The sequence below is a fragment of the Nycticebus coucang genome, chromosome 16, assembly GCF_027406575.1.
Source record: "Nycticebus coucang isolate mNycCou1 chromosome 16, mNycCou1.pri, whole genome shotgun sequence".
NCBI classification, from domain to species: Eukaryota; Metazoa; Chordata; class Mammalia; order Primates; family Lorisidae; genus Nycticebus; species Nycticebus coucang.
In genome coordinates this window covers 2,125,685-2,144,446 of record NC_069795.1, presented here as the reverse complement: position 1 = coordinate 2,144,446, position 18,762 = coordinate 2,125,685, and the positions used below count along the sequence as shown (strand labels likewise).

At 50.1% G+C, this 18,762-nt stretch overlaps 1 protein-coding gene and 1 long non-coding RNA gene across 12 annotated transcripts in view; one reads left to right on the top strand and one right to left on the bottom strand.

Moving 5' to 3' along the window:
• TRPM2 (transient receptor potential cation channel subfamily M member 2) overlaps positions 1-18,762 on the top strand; it is a 62,090-nt gene that overhangs the window by 34,702 nt on the left and 8,626 nt on the right. For 8 of the 10 annotated variants that reach the window (XR_008374836.1, XM_053564355.1, XM_053564354.1 and 5 more), the window contains 8 exons: positions 4,265-4,448; positions 10,316-10,497; positions 10,787-10,919; positions 13,713-13,800; positions 15,461-15,548; positions 16,207-16,364; positions 17,040-17,116; positions 17,389-17,490. Coding sequence is in view for 9 of the 10 variants with exons in the window: in XM_053564355.1 (XP_053420330.1) it covers positions 4,265-4,448; positions 10,316-10,497; positions 10,787-10,919; positions 13,713-13,800; positions 15,461-15,548; positions 16,207-16,364; positions 17,040-17,116; positions 17,389-17,490 (1,012 nt within the window). In the remaining variant the exon portion in view is untranslated. Of the gene's footprint in view, positions 1-4,264; positions 4,449-10,315; positions 10,498-10,786; positions 10,920-13,712; positions 13,801-15,460; positions 15,549-16,154; positions 16,365-17,039; positions 17,117-17,388; positions 17,491-18,762 lie in introns of those variants that run through there. The other 2 variants (XM_053564357.1, XM_053564362.1) reach the window with 2 other exon arrangements.
• Positions 10,946-18,762, bottom strand: part of LOC128567267 (uncharacterized) — a 27,998-nt gene continuing 20,181 nt past the window's right edge. For both annotated transcript variants that reach the window (XR_008374839.1, XR_008374838.1), the window contains exon 3: positions 10,946-13,888. This is a non-coding gene — a long non-coding RNA (uncharacterized LOC128567267). The remainder of the gene's footprint in view (positions 13,889-18,762) is intronic.

Below are 18,762 nucleotides of genomic sequence, written 5' to 3'. Positions count from 1 at the left end.
TGAAGCCTTGTTCATCATAACTGGGTAGTCTCTGCCTTTTGAATGCTCTGAATAATGGTGCTTGGACAGCTGTTGACGAGTTTCCGTGTGGTGTGTGTTTTCGTTTCTCTCAGGCAGACATCTAGGAGTGGGATTGCTGGGTCCTCTGATAACTCCATGTTGAACTTTTTGAGGAACTGCCAGACTCTTTTTCCAAAGAGGAGGGAACATTCCCGGGGCAATGCTTAGGGCTCCAGTTCCGCACGTTCTTGCCAACACTTCTTGCTGCCATCCTAGAGGGGTGAAGTGGCATCTCCCTGTGGCTTGATTTGCTTCCCTCTAGTGACCCCCATGTGGAGCATCTTCTCCTGCGCTTACTGGGCCATTTGGCATCTCTTTGGGGAAATGTTTATTCCTATCCTGTGTGTCCATTTTTCAATCGGGTTATCTTTTTATTATTGAGTTGTAAGACTTACTGCATGAGGATACCAGTCTCTCGTCAAACGTATGACTTGCAAATACTTGCTAGCATCTGTGGGCTGTTTTCACTTTCTTGACTGTGTCCTTTGAAGCACAAAATTTTTAGTTTTGAGGACGTTCACCTTACTGTTCTCTTTTGTCACTTGTGCTTTTGATGTCAGAGCTAAGAAACCATTGCCTAACCTAAGGTCACCAAGATCTATGCCGAGGTTCTTCTTGTAAGGGTTTTATAGCTGTAGCTCTTTCTTTTGACCTCTGATCCATGTAAATTAATATTTGCATCTGAAGTGAGTTAAGGTCCATCTTCTAAAGTGGGATATCTAGTTGTTCTGACACTATTTGCTAAGAAGACTATGCTTTCCCGATTGAATTGTCTCGGCATCCGTGTCGAAAGTCGATGACCACTGGTGTGCGCCTTCGTTTCTAGATTCTCAGTGTCACTCCCTGAGCTCTGTGCCTGTCCTTGTATCTCAGAGTAACTTGGTAGTGAGTTTGAAATCAGGAAGTGTGGGTTGTCCCTCTCTGTTCTGCTTTCTCAAGATTGTTTGGGCCTGGGGCCCAGGAGGTCTTGGGTCAGCTTATTGCTGTGAACATGCGGTGTCTTTTTGCTTAAGTCTTTCATTTCTCTCAACGTTTTGTAGTTTTATGCTTCTGTTTTATTTATTCCCAAGTATTTTATTCTTTTTGAGACTATTATACATAGAATCGTTTCATTAATTTTTGTGTGGTTTTTATTTATTTATTTTATTAAATCATAGCTATGTACAATAATGCAATCATGAGGTACAATGTGCCGGTTCCTTATACAGTCTGAAATATTTTCACCGAACTGGTTAACATAGCCTTCATGGCATTTCATTTCATTAATTTTATTTTTTAATTAATTACTAGTGTATAGAAATATACTATATTTTGTGTATCGATCTCGTCTTCTGAAGTCTTGTTGAACGACTTTGTGAAGCTGCAGAGAGGGTTTATCAGGATCAGTTATGTACGAGACCATGTCGTGGGCACACAGAGACGGTTCCATGTGTCCCTTTCCGATCTGAATGTTGTTTCTTTTCCCTGCTCAGCTGCCCTGGCTGGTGCCTCCAGTTCTGTTGAACAGCAGCAGTGAGCATGGGAAGTCTTTCACCATCGTCTGTGACTTCAGCCTGCTGTTTGTTTGGGAATGTCCTCTGTCAGGTTGAAGTGAATCTCTTCTAGTCCTGGTTTCTATATTAGTGTTTTTGTTATGAAACGGTGGTAGATTTTGCTAAATGCTCTTCCCGTGCCTGTTTGTTACTTAACTGACTTTCAGATGCTAAACCAAACCAGCTGTGCATTGCTGGGACATATCTCACCTGGTCATGTGTATAATCCTTTTTACATGTTTATGTATTCAATTTGCTAGCATTTTTTGAGAATTTTTGTGTCTATATTTATAAAAGGTATTGGTTGTAGCTTTTCTTGTAATATGTTTGCCTGGTTTTGGTATCAGGGTAATACCGGCCTCATAGAATGACTTAAGAAGTGTTCCCTCTTACTTTCCCCATTCCGGAAAAGTTTGTGAAGGATTGGTTTTAATTCTTCCTTAAACATTTGGTATAATTTACCAGTGAGCCCCTCTGAGCTTGGATTACCTTTGTGTGAAGTTTTAGCTTATGAACTCAATCTCTTTGTGTAAAATTTTACTTACAAATTCAATATCTTCACTTGTTATGGGTCCATTTCTACTTTCTATTTCTTCTTCAGTCACTTTTGGTGTTGTGTCTTTCTAGGAGTTTGTCCATTTATCTAAGTTATCTGATTTCTTAGCATGTAACTTTCTGTAGTATTTCCTTACAGTTCTTTTCATTTTGGAAGGTGGTAGAATGTCCTCTTTCATTTCTGGTTTCAGTAATTTGAGATATCTCTCTTGCTTTCTCGATCAGTCTAGCTGAAAGGTTGTAACTTCATTGATCTTTTCCAAGACCCAGACATTGGTTTGGTTGAATTTTTTGTTCCTTTTACTTTCTTCATCGGAATCCATTATTTCCTCCCTTCAGCTTGCTTTGGTTGAATTTGCTCTTCTTTTTCTAGTTTACTAATGTAGAAAGTTATATTAATGATTTCAGCTATTTTTTCTTTTTTAATAAAGAAATTTATAGCTATCAGAGTGAATTTCTTGGAAAATTAGTGACATTTTCCAAAAATGTATCTGATGGTCAGGCATGTTGGTTTGCACCTGTAATCCCAGCATTCTGGGAGGCCGAGACAGGTGCAACACTTGAGCTCACGGGTTTGAGACAAGCCTGAGCAGGAGGGAGAGACCCTATCTCTAAAAAATAGCCAGACACTGTGGTGGGCACCTGTAGTCCCAGCTACTCAGGGGGCTGAGGGCAAGAGGATCACTTGAGCCCAGGAATTTAAGGTTATGAGCTGTGATGCCATGGCACCCTACCAAGAGCGTCAAAATAAGACTCTGTCTCAAAAGGAACAAACAAATACCTATATACCCTGTTTTCCCGAAAATAAGACAGTGTCTTATTTTAAGATGTGCTCCCAAAGATGCGCCAGGTCTTATTTTCAGGGGACGTCTTATCTTTCCTATAAGTAGATCTTATTTTCGGAGGATGTCTTATTTTCGGGGAAACAGGGTATATATGTTTGATTACCAGATAGTGCATGCTCATTGTTGAAAAATTTTAAATTCAAGGTAAGTTAAAGAGAAATATTATCCATAATCCCACTTTCCAGACACTGCCGTTAACAACTTGGTATGTTTCCTTAGAGATTTTTAAAGGGAAAAGTGATGATATGTTTGCTATGTTTTATTATTTGCTTTTCTACAAATGCGGGATGACATTTTGTTTCATACTCACCCGTTTCACTTATCAACATATCACCCCTCTGGCATTTTTCCTGTTCCATGCCTGCCTTCTCTTTGTGATACTTGTTAATTTTTGTTTTTCCATTGAAGTTCTTTCCCCCAAAATTGAGCTCCTCAGGGTTGGGATCTGTGTCTACTGGTGATGGCAGCCCTAGCCCCACCTGCTGCTGGCCCTGGCTGGGGTCCTGTGTGCTGGTGGGGTGGCTGTGTCCTAGGGGGGAACATGCCAGCCTGCACAGGGGTAGGTGGCTGGGTGTGGTGCTGGGGGGCCATGCCAACCTGACAGGGGTACATGGCTGGGTGTGTTGCTGGGGGCCATGCCTGCCTGTGCAGGGTTAGGTGGCTGGGTTTGGTGCTGGGGGGCCATGCCAGCCTGCACAGGGGTACATGGCTGGGTGTGTTGCTGGGGGCCATGCCTGCCTGTGCAGGGGCAGGTGGCTGGGTGCCGGGGCGCTATGCCAGTCTACACAGGGGTATGTGGCTGGGTGTGGTGCTAGGGGGCCATGCCAGCCTGCGCAGGGTTAGGTGGCTGGGTTTGGTGCTGGGGGGCCATGCCAGTCTGCACAGGGGTAGGTGGCTGGGTATGGTGCTGGGGGGCTGTGCCAGCCTGCACAGGGGTAGGTGGCTGGGTATGGTGCTGGGGGGCCATGCCAATCTGCACAGGGGTAGGTGGCTGGGTGCTGGGGGGCCATGCCAGCCTGCAGCGCTGCTCTGCCTGCTGGACCCCCGTTGGCGGTTGGAGCCCCTGCTGCACAACAAGCTTGGCTGTAGCCAATGCCTCTTTCTCGATTTTGTCTGGGTCCACAGCTGACAGCTGAGGTCACCCAGAGGGGCAGGCATCCAGCCCTCAGGAGATCCTTGCAGTGACCTGTGGCCCTAGGAGTCCCTTCCAGGTGCTCTCGTGACTCTGTGTTGCTTTCTTGGCTTACCCCCACCCACCCCGTTTGATGACAGGCGTGAACTTCAACCCAGACCACTGCAGCCCCAATGGCACAGACCCCTACAAGCCCAAGTGCCCCGAGAGCGACGTGACACAGCGCCAGCCCGCCTTCCCCGAGTGGCTGACGGTCCTCCTGCTCTGCCTCTACCTGCTCTTCACAAACATCCTGCTGCTCAACCTCCTCATCGCCATGTTCAAGTGAGTCCCCAGGGTGTGGGCGGGCCCGGGGCCATGCCAGCCCTGCTGTCCTCCCAGGACTCCATGGACAGAGTGGACAGTGCTGGTGCCTGGAGGCACCTCACTAACCTCCTATGAAATAAGCACACTCAGTATTTTAAGAAAATCTTCTTGTTCTAACCTAGGGAACTAATTTTTTTAGTTTTGTATATGTATTTTTAATATCAAAGCTCAAGTTTTAGAAAGAAATAATTTATTGATAGTCAATTATACATACATTTTTTAAAATAAGATTTTTATGAACTTTATTGCAAATTAAACAGACCATTTACAACATGTTTAGGCATTTTTTCCTTTATCCTATATATATACATAATAATATATATTGTATATGTATATGTAAAAATATATATATATAAAGAGAGAGAGAGACAGAGTCTCTGTTGCCTTGATGTCTTCATAGATCACAGCAACATCAAACTCTTGGGCTTGAACAGTCCTCCTGCCTCAGCTTCCTGAGTAGGTGGGACTATAGGCATAAACCACTGTGCCTGGCTATTTTTTCTATTTTTAGTAGAGTCAAGGTCTCATTCTTGCTCAGGCTGGTCTTGAACTCCTGAGCTCATGCAGTCCTCCTGCCTCAGCCTCCCAGGGTGCTAGGATTATAGGCATGAGCCACCATGCCCAGCCTTATCCTATATTTTTTCAATTTTAAATAATCATTTTACTTTGAAATATAAATTTGTGAGATTTTTTAATATAACAATTATTTTTAACATTTTTTACCTAAAATATATATTAATATGTTTAAATCTATAACTTTTTCATGTCTTTTCTCCTATTTTAAATCTCAGCTTTTACATTTTATTTTATATATGCAAGATATCTATATATATATGTCTTATACTTTCTGGTTTGGGTTTGGGGTTTTTTTGAGACAGAGTCTCATTTTGTTGCCATCAGTAGTGTGCTGTGGCATCACAGCTCACAGCAACCTCAAACTCTTGGGCTTAAACGATTCTCTTTCCTCAGCCTCCCAAGTAGCTGGGACTATAGGTACCCACCACAATGCCCAGCTATTTTTTATTTTTAGAGACAAGGTCTCCCTCTGGCTCTGGCTGATCTTGAACTCATGAGCTCAAGCAATCCACCCGCCTCAGCTTCCCAGAGTGCTAGGATTACAGGCATGAGCCACTGTGCCTGGACTATATCTCATATTTTAAGTCTATATTTTGGAATAATCTTTAATCTCTGAATTAGATAAAATTATTCTTTTTCTCAATAAAGAATATATTTTTATGTCTTTCTATAATTTTTGTATAACTTACACAATTACATATTAATTAAAATTTTTAATTTAAATTAAAATTAATTTAAAATTTTAGTAACTTTAAATTTTAGTAAAAATCTAGTTAGTGAGATTTTAAATTGCTTGTCACATATTAGTATTTTATAGATCAGAAGCATTCAGTAATTTTTAGAAACATGTTTTCTTATCATTTTTTTCCCTCTTTTTTGTTTTTTTTTTGCAGTTTCTTTGGCCAGGGCTGGGTTTGAACCCACCACCTCTGGTATATGGGGCTGGCACCCTACTCCTTGAGCCACAGGCACCACCCTTTCTTATAATTTTTTAATTGGAAATGACCCAGAGGTTTATGAGTATTTGTTATTTCATTTAATGAAATATTAAGATTTTAAATCATAAAAAAAGATTTTGAATATATGAAAATTTTATTTATAAATGTTTATCTCATATATTTATTTTGAATCACTTATCTAGATTATTTATGTAAACTGAGATATTAGATGAAGTTAGTTATTATTGTTAAGTGTTTTTATAGCCTATGAATAGCAGGTGTTTAAGTAAGAAACTTACAGTTACATATATTGGTATTCCAATAACTTAGAAGATTTAGCTCTTATGTTAACCTTAACTATTCAGTTAGACTTATTTATAAAATATTACACAAAGATTATTTTGGTTTTGGCTAGGTTTATAGTTTTATAATCTTTACATCAATCCTTGACATCTTAAAATACTTATCAGAGACAGATTTAAACTTGCCTGACCAGTAAATCAGGCAACAATGTAATTTGACAATTTCGAATACATTTTTATTTTTATTTTATGAATAATTATTAAACCAGTTTATTTATCAAAGTTTTACTTAAGTCATGTAAACTTGGAAAATATTTGGGCTTATTAATTTTTAAATGTTTATTTATTATACATCCATTTGGTATAATATAAACACAATATATAATATAATATATATACATAAACATACTTAAACCCACAAATGTACAGAGAGTGCCAAAAAGTTTATACTTATTTTAAGAAAGGAAAAAACTATATTAAATTTATAATACTCGAGTCACATTTGACTTCTGCAATTACAAGAGGTGCTCAACATGACTTGTATTTATCTTTGGTTATTAGTATATATGGAGTATTACACATTTAATACAGTCTTTTACTTTCTTAAAATGTATGTACATTTTGGGGGTACCTTTTGTGTATCTATAAAGATTTTTTCTGCTTTTATTTTAGAATTTTAGTCATAAGATAGTAATACAAACTCACCGCCTTATAAAACACAGTTGGATCCAAAATATCTTTGACAAAATTGGGACCTGTTCACTTGGGTAAACTTCCTTTGCCCCAGTGGGTAATCTGTTGAAGGCCAAGGGCCAAAATCTTGGAAGAAGTAGTTTTTATGACAGTTTAATTTGATAATCTCTCTTGCTTTTTCTTCGGTTTCAAATTAGTTTAGAGCCAAGTCTTTAATGTTCATATTTTAGCTAGAATGGCTGAATTGTATAAAAGAAACAAAATCTGCAAGTAGCTTAGAATTAGAAACACCGGAACCAGTGAGCTTTATTTTGATGCCAGTATAAAAGTCAACAGATATAAAGTAGGCAGGAAAAAAAAATAGAGAAATAGACGGAAAACTTAGAAGACTACATGTCAACTCTGTAGTTGTAGGGTTTTCAAATAATGTCTATTTGAGGTCTGTTTTTTAAATATACATATAGTTTGCCCATCAGCTTAAAACATGCACAAGAATGGGTCATAATATGTAGTTGGCTGGAGTCCAGAAAACCTGGTGGACCTTAAGGTTGGAGAATCCTGTTTTGTTTTTTATTAAATTAATTTTGTTCAGAAAAAATTTGTTGGATCTGTATTTTTATGTTGGTAGTTTTGTTTTCATTCTGTACTTGTTCCTTTTGTTCCTTTTATTACAAATTTACATACATTCCCCCTCTCCCCCCCACACTTTTTTTTGCAGTTTTTGGCCAGGGCTGGGTTTGAACCCGCCACCTCCGGCATATGGGGCCGGTGCCCTACTCCTTTGAGCCACAGGTGCCACCTTACATTTCCCCCTTTTGAGGGAAAGAAATGTGTACATTGTGAAATTCCAAAATTCTCTGCCAAAGAGATGTGTGTGGGGGAAACAAGCAGTGGAGCCGAGTTCAGGCCAGTGGTGAACTGAGCTGGTGGGGGAGAAAGGGGGGCTTCTGAGGCCTTTTTCAATTTAGAATAGTTTTAAACATCCTTTGTTTACCCTTGAATGAAGGCTATTCTTTCAGAATTTTTCTTAGAATCTTCTAGGTGCTATCGGAAGTAAGTCTCCCTTTTAATGTGTCTAGTTTTAAAACCAGCTTTTTCCAACTGTGTGTGCACGTGAATCGTTTCCGGCATTTAAAAAGATCTCCATTTTGGCCAGTGCCTCTGATAGTCCTCTGGTTTAGGTGGGTGCCCTTCTCTAGGCACTTACAAGCTTCTCACTAAGCTGCCAGGCACATCTCAGGCTTGAGGACCCTTTTTCCCTTCCTGGGTGCTTTGCAGGCACAGGCTGTGCAGCATGGCAAGACTGCCTGCCCTCCTGTGACTGGAGAGGAGGAGGCTAAGGAAGGGTCTGGCTCCAAACCTCAGGACACCATTTACAGAGCTCCATTTTCCCCTCCCTGGCATTCAACAAGAACCTTCACCTTGGATTTATAGTGGTGACTTCCATTCTGAGAGAGTCATGGTCCCTTCTAGCTGAGGAGGAACCAGCTTTGATAAACCAAAAGCGTGACTAAGGCAAGGTGTTCGAGGGACTGACTCATGGTCAGAGTCTACCCAGGCACAGGAGGTAAAGCCTGCGCTTCCAAAAGGAGACCACCCTGCTGGCTTTGGACGCCTGCTGAGTGTGACCTGTGCTAACAGAACCTTCCCCGTGTGCTGCTCAGGGCTTGGCCTGTGTCCCTGGGACGTGCTCCTGCTGCTGTGGGGCTGTGCACCCGCAGAGGCGCTGTCCGGCTCTCCCACTTGTTTCCTGAGTTCCAACCTATCTGGGGACGGCTCTGTCTGGTCCCCTACGCAGCAAGGGGCTTGTTCACCTGCACATCTTCATGCGTTTTGTTTTGTGGGGTTTGTCCTGAGTGTGCACTGCCTCCTGACTCACCGTCCAGAGTCTGTGAGTGGCACCACAGGGCCAGCAGAGCCACATGCTTCGCCCCTGTGTAGGTATCTGTGGCAGTCTGAATGGTGCCCCCCCGCAACATGTCCACATTCTAACCCTCAGAACTGTGGGTGTGGTGCCCTACGTGGCTAAAGGGACTTCACAGTTGGGTTAAGGATCTTGAAATGATGACTATCCTGGATTGTCTGTGACCATTTAAGAAGGAGGAGAGACTCAGAATCAGAACAGGAATGCGACGGCGGAAGGGGAGGTCAGAGTCAAGTGAGGCCAGGAGGCCAGGGACACAGGCAGCCTCCAGAAGGTGGCACAGCAAGGGCTGCACGCTGCCTCAGGGCTCCAGCTGCCACACAGCCCTGCCCATGCACGGGTCAGCCCAGTGGGACTTCTGATCTCGGACTACTGAGGAATACACCTGATTATTTAAGCACTAGGTTTATGGTAGTTTGCTAGAACAGTGATAGGAGAGGGACAGAGCAGCTATTTCTTCTCCCTGGAAATTTCTAGGGTTTTCCTTAAATCCTTGGTGTTTTGAAATAATCTTCTTATAGAAACTTTAGCATATTTGCCATTTTTGTTTGTGATCCATCCAGTTGGCCGTCATCTTGGGCCTTGGGACTATTCCTCTAGTATTGTGACACTGTCACAAAATTGCTGAATCAGCCAGTGGGCCCTCGGCTTTGGGGGCCCCGTGGTGCTCCTGCAAGCTTTAAACTTGGAACAGAGAAGATGCCAAGGACCTCACAACAAGGCAGCTGCCAAAGGGCCTGCTGCAGGACGACAAGCCTGGTGTTTGGGGGCTGGTCCCAGCGGCTGCTTCCAGGGGCTCCATGCCAGGGCTGTGGGAATGTCTCAGCCCATGGAAGGCTCTGTCTGTCCCCAGGCCATCCCTGTGATCCAGAAAGCCCCCTAGACCCCTGAAGACAGCCCTGTGGTACCCGTGACCCTTTTAAAGTCCGTTCCTTCCTGGTTGTGTTGGCACTTTTTTCTGCCTCTTTCATCAGCTGTCTGGGGCTCACCTGCATTCTGAACTTCCAGAGAGCCTGAGGTGCTGGAACTGCCACCTAGAGGCCAAGGGGCCGGAGGACAGGAGGCCTCTGCACTTCTCCTCCTGTCACCCTCCTCACCAGCCCCTGGGAGACACTGTCCCCTGTGCTCATCTGAATCATGGACAAACTCCTCTTAGTGTTCAATTACAATTTCTGTCTCCTGACAACTGCCACCTGGTGTCATTGGTTAGCCAGGCTTATACAATCTGAAATCCACGTGCTTTCTTTCATTTCCCTCCTTGGCTCCCGGGCAGCCCAGGTCCGAGGGGCTGTTTCCTGCCCCTGTTGTGCGCCGTGGCCTGCTGTCTGCATACACAGCATGAGGTGGGGTCTTTCCTGCCAGCGCTGACTGGGTGCCCGTCTCTCCCCACAGCTACACCTTCCAGCAGGTGCAGGAACACACGGACCAGATCTGGAAGTTCCAGCGCCACGACCTGATTGAGGAGTACCACGGGCGTCCCCCTGCACCACCACCCTTCATCCTGCTCAGCCACCTGCAGCTCTTTGTCCGGAGGGTGGTGCTGAAGATCCCCGCCAAGCGGCACAAGCAGCTCAGTGCGCTGCCCCTCGGCGGGCTCCCGGCAGTCTTGGGGGGCAGACAGGGGAGTGGGGGGCAGCTCCTTCTAGAACCCTGGCGGCTCAGTGGGCATGCGGGTCTCTCAAGCCACTGGTCTCCCCTGGCCCGGAGCAAGTGCCAGGGACAGAGCCCAGCAACCCTGGGCAGGCGTGGGGTGGCTGCTCCCAGTGCCCAGCCCCAGACCCCTCCTTTGTCCCCAGGATGGTCAGGAGCTCAGGTGGCCCCTGGAGAGGATTTCAGGTCCCCTCTGTATGTCCCTGCCAACAGAGAACAAGCTGGAGAAGAACGAGGAGGCAGCCCTGCTGTCCTGGGAGATCTACCTGAAGGAGAACTACCTGCAGCATCAGCAGCACCAGCAGAGGCAGAGCCCAGAGCAGAAGATTGAGGACATCGGCAGCAAGTATGCAGGCCTGGGCCATCCTGGGAGGGACCCGGGCAGCCCCCAGCCCCCACAATGCTGCGTGAGTGCAGCATGCACCCCACCTCAGGAGCCAACACACCGCCCCAGGAGGGAAACTGCAGTCTGTGACCTTGGCACCTCCACAGACAGCCAGGCCTGTGCCCTCCCTCTGGGGCTGAGGGAGGCCTGGAGGGGAAGCCTCATGGGCTGGAGGAGGGCAGGACGGGCCGTAGAAGGCCAACCAGAGGCCTGGGAAGCTGTCTGCTGGGAGTTCACAAGTGGGGATGGTCTGCCCCCTGAGCTTGTTGGTGCATGACCTTGGGCAGCCTCTGAGTCTCAGCAGCAGGGCTGGTCAGCACTGCCTCCTCGCCACCCCTCCCACCTGTGGGGTCAGTGTTGGGGAAAGATCTTTCTGCTTCCTCCCCTCGGCATTGATGGGTTCCAGCAGGGCCTGACTGCCAGCAACAGACAGCTGGGAGAGCCTGGCCCCACGTCCTGCTGCGTCCAGGCTCTGCCCCTGCCTGGCCCCAGGCTCCTCACTGCATGAGGGGAGGAGCGGGAGGAAGGGACATGTTGTCATTGGTTATGGCAGTGGAGGTGCCTGCCAGCCATCGAGTGGGGCATCTTGGAGCTGCAGGGGAGGCCAAGAACGTGGGCTCTGGGTAGACCAGGCTAAGTGGCCCTTCCTTAGAGCTATGAATGAGCCTTTGTCTGTGCCTCCCTGACCACCTCCATAACGTGGAGACCATGTTAATAGCATCATTGCCTGCAGTTGTTTCTGGAACACAGTGGGATTATGCCTGTAAAGCACTGAGCACATACAGAGCTGGTGCAGGTGTTGCTTTTAGCAACATGAGTAATGATGACGGTGATGGTGACGGTGGCGACCACGGTGAATGGTGATGATGGTATGATGGTGATGGTGACGGTGGCAACCACGGTGAATGGTGGTGATGGTATGATGGTGAACCACAGGTGATGGTACTAATGGTGGTGATGGTGGTGGTGATGATGGTTAGTGATGACACTGGTGGTGACGATGGTGACAATGGTGAGTCCCTCAGTGACCCCTGATGGTCAGCGCCCCTTCTAGCCTCCATGCTAGAAGACCCGTCTGCTTGAGTCTTGGCACAGTGACTTCCAGTTGAGCCCTTGGCATGTCCTGTGCTTGGGAGAGTCTTCTCCCAGAGAAAGACAGGAGTTGCTGCATCACTTCTCTGGAGGACCTACCCTGCCCTCCACCCACTTTGTCCCCATTCTGTCTTTTTAAAATACTGAATGTTGGTCTGTGGGTTGGTGGGTTTGTAAGTGGATGAGCCAGTGGGTTGGGTTAATGTCTCCCTGTCCCCTTTATGGAGATAATAAGGTCCATGTCAACAAGGACAAAGTCCCTCCTGTCCCCACAGTATCCTGGGACCTAGAGCAGGCTCAGTGTAGCAGGTGCTGAGCCGATCCTGTGTGACCCCAGAGCTGCAGCTGGCCCCTGGCCCAGCGGGATTGCAAGAGGCTGGGCAGCAGTCTCCAGGCCTGCTCAGCACCAGCCTGCTCTGGTGGTCTACTTCAGGGATGTCCAACTTTTTGGCTTCTCTGCCACACATTAAAAGAAGAGTTGTCTTGGGATACACAGTAAATACACAAAGACTAACAAAAGCTGATTAACAAAAAAACCCCAAAAGTCCTGTGCATATTTTCATGATATCCAACACCACAGATAAGCAAAAAAAGTCCTCACAAAATGCATGCCTGAGAACGGCATGTTGGACCCCCCTGATCTAGTTAAAGAGGACGCATGTGGGGTCCATGCAGGGCTCTGAGCACCATTCCTTATGTGCTGTGGCCAGTGATGGCTTCGATGACCTTGTCTGGAAGCATTTGACTCTGAGCAATGGCTGTGCCCAGGGCCCTGGCATGGGAGGAGGGTGGTCAGGAGTGTGTCTGGAAGGCAGGACGCTCTACACAGGCCCTGAAGCTGAAGGCTGCAGCAGCAGTGACAGTCATTACAGTTAGGGCTGGACACCAGTGGCCACAGTGTGTCAGGGGTCCTTGTGGGCTAGGCTTCCCTGGGCCATCTCACCCAGTCCTCTCTTATGGAGCAGGAGTTACCAGTGAGGAGGAAGAGTTACCAGTGAGGAGGAACTGGAGGCCCAGGAAAGGCAGAAAGTCGGACAACTCGGTGTCCGCTGCTATGACCATTGCAGTTTGGCCTGAGTGCCTCAGGGTGACGCTATGGTGTCTGCCTAAGGAGCTCGGCCCCTGGGTACAGGTCCGGCCTCAGCCCTGGCTCTGGTGGCTGCGGGGACTCGGAGTTAGTCTGATGCCTGACTCCCAGCTGAGGGACTCAGAAGAAGTCAGGCTCCTCTCATTACATCCTGAGCTTGAAAAAGCTCAGTTAAAATATAAATTTCCCAAGACAAGCCTGACAGAGCATGCTTGACGGAATGTTGCTGGTAAGCAGGGACACTGCTTGTGCTGGCCAGAATCTGTTGCAGTCGGGTCTTTGACAAAAGTCTGTGTACATCAATAGAATCTTGCCGAGGCTCCCAGCCTGGTCACCCTCCCCTCGAGGGTCTGTGCCTGCCATGACTGTGGACTCACAAGGCCATGGCTGAGTGGAGCCAACTCAGCTCCTGCTCTGCACCAGTGCCGTGGGCTGAGGTCTCCGACAAGCTCTGAGGCTGCAGATCTAGACAGTTCTTACACCTCACAGTGACTGAGTCACAGGGATCCAGAGAAGCCCTTCACATCCTGGACCCCAGGCCTGGCCTATGTTGGGCTCACTGTGTCCTCTTCCAGGGTGGACACCATGGTGGACCTGCTGGACATGGACCGTCTGAAGAGGTCGGGCTCTGTGGAGCAAAGACTGGCCTCCCTGGAGGAGCAGGTGGGTGTGAGGTCAGGGCCCCTGTCCCTGGGACGTGGTGCGGCCTGCAGCTTCCCTCCATGGGGTGGCAGCATTGAGCAGGAGCGCTCTGGGAAATGACAGGAGGATGTCGGAATGTGGGGAAATCCTCACACCTGGAAGAGGGGCCCTCCCCGTCCTCCAGAAAACTCCACCCAAAGGCATGTGCAGTGGAGCTGCCTGCTGGCATCTTGAGGCCACACAGAGCTGCTCCGGGAATCCACTGCCCCTCCCTGCCTGGCCAGAGGCTGGGGTTAAGGAGGGAGGCCTCTGGCCTTCCTGTGTTCAGGTGCAGACAAGGGAGCCTGTCATTCACGGCAGCTATGTGGGGGAGGCTGGCCAGCGCCCTTAATGAGGAGTAGGGACCCTCCAGGTGAGGAACCAGAGCTGGCCCTCAGCCTGGCCCTGCTGGGCGGGTGACAGTGTCCTGGGGCTGTCCTATCAAATGACCACACAGTGGAGGCTTAAGGGACAGGAATTCATTCCCACAGTTCCAGGTCCAGAAGTCCAAAATCAAGGTGTGGGTGGGGCCGCACTCCCTTCTGGTGGCCCCAGATGTTGCCACACAGCTGTCCTCCCTGAGTGCACTTCTGGGTGTCCTCTCCTCTCCTTATGGGACACTGGTCACTGGCATAGGGCCCACCAATAGTATGCCATCACCTTGACCAGTTATATCCACAGAGACCTTATTTCCAAGTAAGGCAAGTTCCAAGGAAGGATGTGGGTGTGGAAGGGAAGGAGGGAAGATGGGGGTGGGCCAGAGAGTGGGTAAGAGGGAGCCAGGCCAGAGTCACGATGGCCACAGGTGTCAGGCATCCCTGGTGGTGGGTGACAGCCATAGGCACTGAGGGGCAGGGTAGGGGGCCGGGGTAGCAGAGCCTTGGTTGCCGTGGCCTGGAATGGGCCCTCAAAGGACGGCTCTATGGCCACACAGCCACCTGGTCCAAGGACTGATGTCAGGAGTGTCCTAGGCTGTGTTCTTGTCCTTCTGTGGGGGCAGAGTCCACCCTCTGCCTCTGAGCATCCTTCAGCCTCTGCCCCCCATCCCCGTCCAGGGCAGAGGCTCCCTGGCTGTTTCCCCAGCTCTGACTATGTGGGGTGTAGCTGGGCCCTGTGCTGGGGTGTTCCTATCTGCTGCTCCCTGGGCCTGCCCGGGCCACTGTGCCCTGCGGTCTCTGCCTCACTGACACCCTGGTATGGGTGTAGCAGGGCCATGTGTTTCCTGGGCCACATTAGTCACAACCTCCCCACGGGCCCTGCGGCTGAGCACACCCAGCTCAGAGAGCGCCGGGAGACCTCTTCCTTTGATGGCCATCACCCTTTCCCCGTAGTTCAGACTTGTCTTGCTGTGGGCTTCACACTGGTTGCTTTGCCTCTGGTGTGTCCAGTCCCGATGGCCATTGTGTCACTCGTCAGCCAGCTCCCCTCAGGGAAACAGGGTGGGTGCAAGTCCTGCCGGTTTGGTGGCTGCCTGGCACAGGCTGCTGAGGGGAAGGGTGGGCTTCCTGCTGGGTGCTGGGGTCCCCTGGGGGCCAGGGCTGTGAGCCAGGCTGCCAACCTTACTGTCAGAGGGCAGAGAGATGCAAGCCGCAAGTGTGGGCAGCAGGTACTCATTCAGTGCTTCCTGCAACATGCCTTCCAGATGGCGCAGACGGCCAGAGCCCTGCACTGGATCGTGAGGACCCTGAGGGACAGTGGCTTTGGCTCAGAGGCTGGGGTCCCCACTCTGGGTGAGTGGCTGTCCATGCCAGCAGGTGGCCTGCACTGGTCTATGTTCCTTTCTGCTTGGGGGTCAGCAAGAGGAGACACCTTTAGGAAGGCCAGCTGCAGGGCTAGCGTCCTCTCAGACTTGGCTTGTCCACTGACACAGGCCCCAAGGCTCAGCTGACCCCTGACTCACCAGGTTCTTGGGCCTCCAGGGGAGGCCTGGCCTACTGTCCCCTGAGCCCCTGTCACACATCACACTGCAAAGGCAGGACCGAGGGGGACAGATTCAGGTGATACTATACATCTGTGCCAGTCATGTGGCCAGAATGATGAAAGCAAAGTTTGATTTCCTAAATTGGGCATGAGTAACCTTCCTCTGCCATCACTGGACCCCCCCGTTAACTGGACAGGCTTCTGGCCTATGAGGTCAGCTCATTGCTGTGATCTCTGACTGCTGCACAGAGAGGCAGGTGCAGGGGTCACTTCCCTGACCCCCTATGGTTGTTCCCCGAGGGCCAGTGTCCCTGGGAGGGGTGCCCATTTGGGGCTGGCATCCAATCTGTGGGCCTGGAGAAGCAGAGGCAGCCAGATGTTTGGGGGGGATGACAGAGGAGGCCCCTGTCCTGTAGGCCAGCTGCCAGGGCCAGGCTTGGCTCTGTGTCACGTCCTGACCATTCCCAGTCACCCAGAAGACCGCCGAGGAGCAGGACATGGAGCCAGGTGGCAGGAAGAAGGTAGAGGAGCCGGGAGATGGCTACCACGTAGATGCACGACACCTCCTCTACCCCAGCCGCCCTGTCACCCGCTTTCCCGTGCCCAACGAGAAGGTGCCCTGGGAGGTGAGCCACCGGGGGGTTGGCAGGCTCGGGCTGGCAGGGACTGAGGCCTCGCGGGGTCTAGTATCTAGGGCCCCGTGCTATCATCCCAACATGCCCACACCACCCCCGACCCCCATTCTCATTTGATAGATTAGAAAAGAGGAAACAGGCACATAGAGGTCAAGTCCCACGAGCCACACAGCTGGGGAGGGGCCTGGTGGACAGAGCTGGCGCCTGGAGCTGCTCCTGAAGCCCACATCATTATCACCCCCTCATGACCCCCATGTCACCCCACATCTCCCCTGGCCTAGACTCCCCTGCACCCAGAGAATTGCTCCTGCCCCTTCGTGCGTGAAGAGAGATGGAGACAGAGGGTGGGTTGTGGCACTGGGGAGGCCTTTCTGGAACATTCCAGGCTGCTGCTTCTGCTGCCCCGAGCCTGCACCATGTGGACCCTCCCCTCTCGGGCCCAGGCCCTGGCCATCCTAGGAAAACCCCGAGGCCCCAGTCCTGGCCATTGCCCCTGGGCGGTCCCCTCAGCCCTGCTGCATCTCAGCCATGCACCTGCACTGTGGGGTCAGTTTCTGTCCAGGCTGGGCCAGGCCTCGGCTGTGAGCCACCTCTGACCCCTCCTGGTGCCTGGGCCTGGCTTTGCTTCAGAGAGTGAAAATCTAAGCGACTTCTATTTTGCTGCAGATGGAGTTTCTGATCTACGACCCCCCCTTTTACTCTGCTGAGAGGAAGGATGCAGCTGCCATGGACCCTGTGGGAGAGTGAGTGGGACCCCCTCAGCCCTGAGCCCTGCCCAAGCCAAGGGTCCTCCTAGGGGCCACCAAGAGCCCCCCTCAGAGGAATCCTGGGAAGCCCAGTGGGAAGGAAAGCCCTCAGGGATCCCCAGGAGGTAGACCCACAGCCCATGGGCGAGGCCCCATCTGTGTGGTGGCCCGGGTCACTCCTCTGGGCCATTGGGAAGGCCACTGTGGGCCATGTCCCCTGCCCCTCTGCTCTCCCCACGTGCCCTCAGGTCTTCTCCACTTGCTCCCAGGGCCCCGGAACCGCTGTCCAAGATCAGCTTCAACGCGATAGACGGACAGACAGACCGCCGGAGCTTCCACGGGCCCTACACGGTTCAGGGTGGGCTCCCCCTGTAAGTGTGGCCTGCCAGGCCCACTGGGCTGCCTGTCACCTGCCTTTGGGGTTTGTTTTGGGGGAAGCTTTCCTCTCTCACCAAAGGAGGCAATTCTTGATAAAAACAGGCAAACAACAAAAGGGGAGAAGAAAGAACCTGCGGACTCCCCCGGCTGGGCCCCCGGGGTGCCTGTCCCTCGGTCCCTGGTGCACCTTTTGGGGCTTGGAGGGCAATGAGAAGCACTCTGCTCTGTGTGGGCAGAGGGCAGCCGGCAGGGGGAGGGGTGGGCACAACCAGTGACCCTTCCCTGTGCCATGTCCCCTGTAGGAGGGGTACTTTGCTCATGGTGCAGGCGAGGACACCCCACACAAAGGTGCTGGGTGACAGAAGGGGGGTCTGTGTTCTGCCCTGGGGTTGATGAAGGTGTGTGGGGAGAACTGGCGGAGGCATGGGTTGGCGGGATGTGGGTGACAAGAGCCTTGTGGATCAGGGAGAGCTGGGGGTCTGAAGGGAGAGGGAGGCAGTGGTGGCAATCCTCTTGCGGAATGTTCTAGAACAGGGTGTGTGTTACTCTACCTGGACCTGGAGGTCCTGTGAGGGGGTGCTGGGAGACAGGAGGGGCCTGAGAAGAGAGACAATGAGCTTCAGCCCCAGCGTCCCCTGTGATGACCAGGCACGTGGCAGGACCAGGCACTCAGGGAGGAAGAGTGAGGAGGAGAGAGCAGGTGGGTGCCTGGCATGGCGGTGGCAGGGCACACGCACCTGTTTTCACCAATGTCCTGCACAAGCTGCAAGTGATCAGGAAGGAATTGGCAGGACTCAGTGGCCACATGGCTTTAACAGAACAAAAAATAATTTTGACATAAGCCCCATCCTGACTTATGAATTACACTTATGGTGCACTTATGAATTACATTTTTGTTGTACTTTCTAAGGTATACTTTCCATGAAATCAAATATGCCTATTTTCTTCTAACAAATTTTAAAATTAGATTTTTTTATTTGAGTCTTTAATGCAATTGGAGGCTGTTTGCATAAGGGATGGGGGGTATGGTTTTATTTGGTGGAGAGTGACCTATCCTCACATCACCTCCCTGTGAGGTGTGGCTACTCCCTGAGACCTGGCTCCTCCCCTGAGGTCTGGCTCCTCCCTGAGGTCTGGCTCCTCCCCTGAGATCTGGGTCCTCCCCTGAGGTCTGGCTCCTACCTGAGGTCTGGCTCCTCCCTGAGGTCTGGCTCCTCCCCTGAGATCTGGGTCCTCCCCTGAGATCTGGCTCCTCCCCTGAGGTC